The sequence below is a fragment of the Ooceraea biroi genome, chromosome 1 (assembly GCF_003672135.1).
Source record: "Ooceraea biroi isolate clonal line C1 chromosome 1, Obir_v5.4, whole genome shotgun sequence".
In the NCBI taxonomy this organism is placed as follows: domain Eukaryota; kingdom Metazoa; phylum Arthropoda; class Insecta; order Hymenoptera; family Formicidae; genus Ooceraea; species Ooceraea biroi.
Genome location: NC_039506.1, coordinates 11807804 through 11814111, shown reverse-complemented (window position 1 = coordinate 11814111; position 6308 = coordinate 11807804). Strand labels below are relative to the sequence as shown.

The window sequence follows — 6308 nt, the reverse complement described above, 5'->3', positions numbered from 1 at the left end:
AAATTCATTTCAAATCCATTTGTTTCTTTGTTATAAAAAATAATTAAATATTTTATCCTATCAATAACCCAAATGTATTAAGCCAAATTGTAATACTTATCAATGGCTATATAACCATATAATAAGATATATTTTCAAACCAATTCTTTCAATTATTACAACTAACATTAATAATTTTTATATAATAACCAATATTAAATATCTCAATGGTTTTGTTATACCTACAAAAACCTTCATGGTATTACAATTCAAACGATCTTAAATATTACCAATCTCGTAATATTATATTATAAATCTATCATATTATTAATGATAAATGTTTCAAAATTATTTTATTTAACTGCTAGAACATATAAAACTGTTTTTATATATTTTACTGATTTTATGTATGTTTTTTGTGTTTTTATGTTTTAGACAATATATATATATATACGTGACTAAATTAATTAAATAAATCTATCATAAAGCATAATAACTAAGGTATACATATATATTGTTTTTGTGGTTTTAATATTTTCTTCTCCCTTTATATATGTTAATAGTATTAACATTACTTTATATATTTTTATATTAAAACTATTATCAAGCTAAAGCCTTTAACATAATAAATGTGTCGATTAGGTTGCTAAGTAAATAATATTCTTGGTTAATAACAGACTACTGTACGTAAGCCTGTGGTTAATAATAAGTAGTGAAGCAAAAATGGTAATTATCGATGGCGCTCAAAAATAACTATCATCGGTTATACATTAATAATTAATATTGCAAATTAAAGAAAAAAATAAAAATGGGTGTGAGGTGGACGTCAGGACGTCACACCGGCGTACTACTACACACTACCGGGCTACACGTGGGACGCGATGCTGCACACGGGCATCGAGTTCGAGCTGCTGACGGACGTGGATATGGTGCTGTTCGTGGAGCGCGGCGTGCGCGGTGGGCTGAGTCAATGCTCGCACAGATACGCGCGAGCCAACAACAGATACGCGCCGTCATACGATCCGTCCGAGCCGTCATCGTATCTCATATACTACGACGTGAATAATCTTTACGGATGGGCCATGTGTCAGCCGTTGCCTCGTGGGGAGTTTCGCTGGGTCGAGGACGTCTCGATGCTCGACGTGCACGCGATCCCCCCGGACTCGCCTACAGGGTACATCCTCGAGGTCGACCTGGAGTATCCGCGATATCTACACGACGCGCACGCGGACCTGCCGTTCTGTCCGACACGCGAGGCACCGCCCGACAAGCGGCAGGAAAAGCTCCTCGCGACTCTGTGCGCTAAGCAGCGGTACGTCATACTACCGCACGCTGCAGCAGTGCACGAGCCACGGCCTTCGCGTCGCGAGGATTCACCGCGCGCTGGAGTTTGCGCAGTCCGCGTGGCTCTGGGACTACATCGAGCTGAACACGGCGTAAAGGACGCGCACGACGAACGATTTCGAGAAGAACCTGTACAAGCTTATAAACAACGCCGTCTTCGGTAAGACGATGGAGAACGTTCGAAATCGCGTCGACATGAAACTCGTGACGCGCTGGGAGGGGAGATACGGTGCCGAGGCTCTTATCTCGCGTCCTAACTTCCACAGCCGAGCCGTATTCGGGGAGAATCTCCTCGCCGTGAAGCTTCGCAGGCCACGTTCAACCGTCCGATATACGTGGGCATGTGCATTCTGGACATCTCGAAACGCGCCTCTACGAGTTCCACTACGACTACATGGCCTCGCTGTACGGTGACAAGTGTCGGATCATGTACACGGACACGGACAGTCTGATATACCGCATCGAGTGCGAGGACGCGTACGCGGACATGAGGCGCGACATCGCGCGCTTCGACACGAGTGACTATCCGGCGGACAACGCGTACGACATGCCATAGTGGAACAAGAAGGTACCGGAGCTCATGAAGGACGAGAACAACGGCGCCGTCATGACCGAATTCATCGGGCTGAGGGCGAAGATGTACGCGCTGAGGGTGTGCGGAAAGAAGGATACGAAGAAGATCAAGGGTGTGTGCAGGAGCGTTGTGGGGCGAACGATAACGTTCGACGACTACGCGCGCTGTTTGAGCGAATCGGTGGAGATGACCCGCCAACAGTCACGCATTCAGTCGAAGCTCCGTCGGGTCTACACCATAGCGGAGACGAAGCTCGCCCTCAGTCCGTACGACGACAAGCGGTACATCGTACCCGACAGCACCAGCACCCTCCCGTGGGGGCATTACGCCATTCCACAGTGACATACACGAGGGGAAAGCGAAAGAACACATCATGTGTATGATACTGTATTCATTCATCGTAATAAACATAATACACAGTATTACATGTTCTTATAACTTTGCTTATAAAGTGTATAACCATATACAGTATATATAAGTAATTGCTTATAAAGTATATAACCATATACAGTATATATAAGTAATGAAAGACACACGCGTACGATCACAGCACATTGTCCCTATTGATCCAAGAATTATGCGACGCGTCCATTCCGAGCCACTTGACGTACACATCGTTTCCTCTTCGCCGCAGCACCTTTTCCACGAGATAAACGTCCGGATGACGGGCTCTGAGTAACTCGTGCTCGTAGAAGCCGCCGGAGATCGGATTAACGCGATAGTTCTCCAACAAGTACTTCGCGGGATTGGTCCGTTGTACTTTCGCTACCTTAAACACCTCCGTGGTCCAATTCGGCGTATAGCCCTTCGCGAAGACGGTTTTATACTTGCTCACGCGCACCGTATCACCTGCACGGAATTTCGCTGGCGCGGCGATCTTCACGCGCTTGTAAACAGTGGACAGTAGTCGAGCAGCTGTGACTGGCGTGACGTCGACCGGCCGCATAGCGATAGCGCGGTGTCGGCGAGCGTTGTACTCTCGCACGAGGCGCGATAACGCGTCTGCCCACTCGTACGATCCATTGAGTGTAAACACCTTCCACATTTCATTCTTCAGCGTCCGATTGAAGCGTTCCACTATCGAGGCTTTCATTATCGAGTGCGTGGAATAGTGATTTATACCGTTTTTACGTGCTAGTTCTCGTACCTGCGCGTTGTAGAATTCCTTGCCCTCGTCGGTCTGCAGGTTCCGCGGACACCTGTGGTCGTCGCGGAATATCCGAGCGAGCGCCTCGGCCACCTCGCTTCCGGACTTACGCCTGAGAGGTACCGCCCACGCGTACTTGCTCAGCGCGTCGATGATCGTCAGTATGTAGCGGTAGCCTCTGTCTGCCGCGCGTACGACTGCACGTCGACCAGATCCGCCTGCCACAGGTCGTCGTATCCGCGTACGATCACACGACGACGAGGAAAGTTTCTTCGCGCTAGCGCGTGTAACTCGCGCACCAGTTGCAACCTCTCTGAACTAACGTTGCCGCGCGCCTTAATCCTCATCGTGGCGCGATTCGGCGGGCCGGTCCTGTCTTCTCAGTACGGATTCGATCTACCGTTACGATCGGTTCGTTGATCGACCCGTTCATTCGTTCGTCGGTGCGTTCGTCCGTTCGCTTCACTTTCCCGTTACGGGCGGTCTGTCGATGCTCACGTATGTCAGCGCTGATCCGTCAGTTCTCGAGAGTTCGACCAGGTCGCTGTGCAGCCTCGACACCGTTGCCTCGAGATCGTTCGCCCGTTCCTCGCACGACTGTGCGGTCCTCGTCACCTTGTCCAATTGGTTCGTGTTGGATCTAGCGTCCGTTCGCACCTTTGCCACGTTCTCCGTGAGGTACTTTATCTTCCCGTCGTGCGCCTGCAATTGCGTCGTGAGGGAGGGTCGTGTCGGACTGGAGCCACAACAGCGACGAGGTAATCCGCTCTTCCTGAGCGTTGATCCGCAGCCCCGTTTCCTCGACGACCCTGCGCAACTCAGCCACCCCGCCATTCGTACCGTCGACGTGCGCTCGTAGCGCGTCGACCGCCTCCCGCAGCTCGCGATAGTGCCTCCGCTGGGCCTCGGATAACGACCCGATCCGCTGGTCCACGTGGTATCAGTTTACCGCATCGTACTCCTCCCGCAGTATGGCCACGTGCCGTATTCGTCGCCTCTTAGCGTCGTACTCGTCGCCGTCCGGGACCCGGCAGAGAGCGTTGTCGCGCACGTAACCGCGAACGTCGCATGTCCGAAACCCCGTCTCGTGGTCGCCACTCCGCGCGAGGGTAGCGCCGAACTTGTTCACGGGCATCGATGCGTCGTGGACGGTGCTTCAGATCGTAATGATACCCGCCTCTCGGAGCTCCTCGATTATAGACAGGAACTCGGCGTCGTGCGAGTCGTTGCCCGCGTCGCGAGACGCCTCGATCAGCCTGAGGCGATCCACCAGCTCGTTCGGATCGTCCCAATGCACGTAGTCGATCGCGTTGTCGGTTACCCTCATAGTTGGAAGCGACTGCGGTGGCGGTGATGGCTGCGGTTCCACACCGGCTCCACCGTGACCCGCGGCCGAGTCAAGGGGGGAGAGTCAAGTAAACGGTCATTTTTTTTCATTTTTTTTATTGCTTAGAAAATTCATGTAACATCTGGAGAATGTGTTCCCAAAGCCGTGAGTTGTAATTCGAAGTCTAAGTGTCCCTACGGAGTTATTAAAGTGACGTGCTCCGAACGACGCCGAACGCAGGTATACGACCACGCGCGTGAACGATTTACCTTTCGGTCCCTTGGCCAAATAGACTTGCTGTTTTTGCTATTTTGACACTAAATGGCACTACTGACGAGGGAAAGCAATAATTTGTGCTCGTGCAACGGCTGTTTTCGAAAAATCTAAACTGCGGCTCGAAAATTATACAAATTGCTGCTTATTTGGCCGGAGGCATGTTCAACGATGGCTATACATTCACTTTAGAAGTTATGAATGATATGCAACTGCAAATCGGTCTGCATTGCAAACAATTCGCTGACGAGTACGACAAACACCGCGTGGACAGGCAGGACCGCCGCACCCAAAGCACATCAAAAGAGGCCAGAACAGCTCGAAAACAGGAACTAGCTGCTAAAATGGATGAGTTTGCAGAGGAGGAAGGCTTATTATACGGCCCTGGCATCGTAGACTAAGCTTACATTAGCCGTAAGTCCCCTTAACACAACTTTTCTCTACCGAAAACTTTAAACGCGTTTTTCTCAAAACGTAAAATTTCGCGCGCCGTGCACTGTATCACCTACAATTTTTAACCGATCGTAACGAGCTTTGGCACATATATTCTTTAACTTATTGGCCTTTGCATGAACCTAAAGGTTCATTAAAAAATTAATAATAAACATTGTTTTTTGCCATTTGTTTATAAAGAAAAAAGTACTTTTTTCAAAATGGTCCTGAATTTTTAATTTTTGATGTTTTTTGTTAAATTTAGGTTCATGCAAAGCATATGAACGCATTTTAACAAAAACACTTTGGTTTTTTGCTTTCAGTTAATTAGAGCGACCTGAGCGTTGCATGGCGCAAATCCAAGGAGCCGACTTTAAGCAGCTGCTGCGCCGCCATTTTGAACTTTTCGACATAAAAAAATTTTATAATATACCTTAAATCATAAATATTATGATGTACTTTGTTCCGATTTAATAACTCTTTCCATCTGTTTAAAAAAAATTCGGGAAAAAACTGCCGTTTACTTGACCCTCCCCCCTCAATGCACATCAACGGTGCGATAATCTGCTTGTACTTGAAGCCCTTGTTACTATTTATCGGTCTGTGCGCCTGATACCGCTGCCTGTGCACGTTCGTCGCCGACAGAATCCGGCGGTACATCGTCGTGTCCTGTACGGTGTACACACGCTCGTCGGGCATGCACATGAAGATCAGTTCGTACAGACCGGGCGTATCCTCGTACCGCGTACCGTCCACGAATATGGTGTCGTCCGAGCTGATGTCGAAGCGCTTGTCGCCGAGCATCGTGCCGGTCTCACCGATGTACACCCCGTACACGGTGTCGATGGTGCTTGTCTTGCTGGCTGGCCCTCGACCACTGTTCGTAAACAGAGCACCTACGTACTTCCGACCCAACGGCCCCAGCGTGGCGAGCAGCGCGTCCCTGCTATCGTCCGTTCGCATGACCTCGGCGACGGATCGCTCCAGCGGGCTCAACGGCGCCGCCGCGTCGGACTCGAGCGTCGCGCTTATCAACGGTGATGACGTGGCGCTCAGTCTCTGCCGACCTATCTTTAGCCTCTGCGGCGTAACCATCCGCCACTTCTGCGGTGTCACTATCGCGGATGACGAGGCGTCAGCGTCCTCGTACTCACACTTCCTCTTCACGCGATACACGTCGTCGTCGTCAGTGTCGGCGCCGGTGTAGGATCCGTCGTCGTTGTCGCCGACGG

General features: G+C 49.8%; 1 protein-coding gene across 1 annotated transcript; it reads right to left on the bottom strand.

Annotated features, from left to right (window-relative positions):
• Positions 1 to 2441: 2441 nt before the first annotated feature.
• Positions 2442 to 3878, bottom strand: LOC113563583. Its single transcript, XM_026975309.1, has 2 exons — positions 3511 to 3878; positions 2442 to 3357 (listed from the first exon to the last, which is right to left on the bottom strand). Exons 1-2 carry the CDS (start codon positions 3876 to 3878, stop codon positions 2442 to 2444), a joined length of 1284 nt encoding a protein of 427 aa, XP_026831110.1.
• Between the last annotated feature and the right edge of the window lie 2430 nt (positions 3879 to 6308).

What these genes read in the sequence shown, in the direction of transcription:
- LOC113563583 (XM_026975309.1), bottom strand. Translation starts at nt 3,878, where the DNA reads ATGGCGGGGTGGCTGAGTTGCGCAGGGTCGTCGAGGAAACGGGGCTGC. An exon ending in AGACCGCCCGTAACGGGAAA is followed by an intron (nt 3,358 to 3,510) that starts GTGAAGCGAACG and finishes ACGTTAGTTCAG; the next exon opens with AGAGGTTGCAACTGGTGCGC.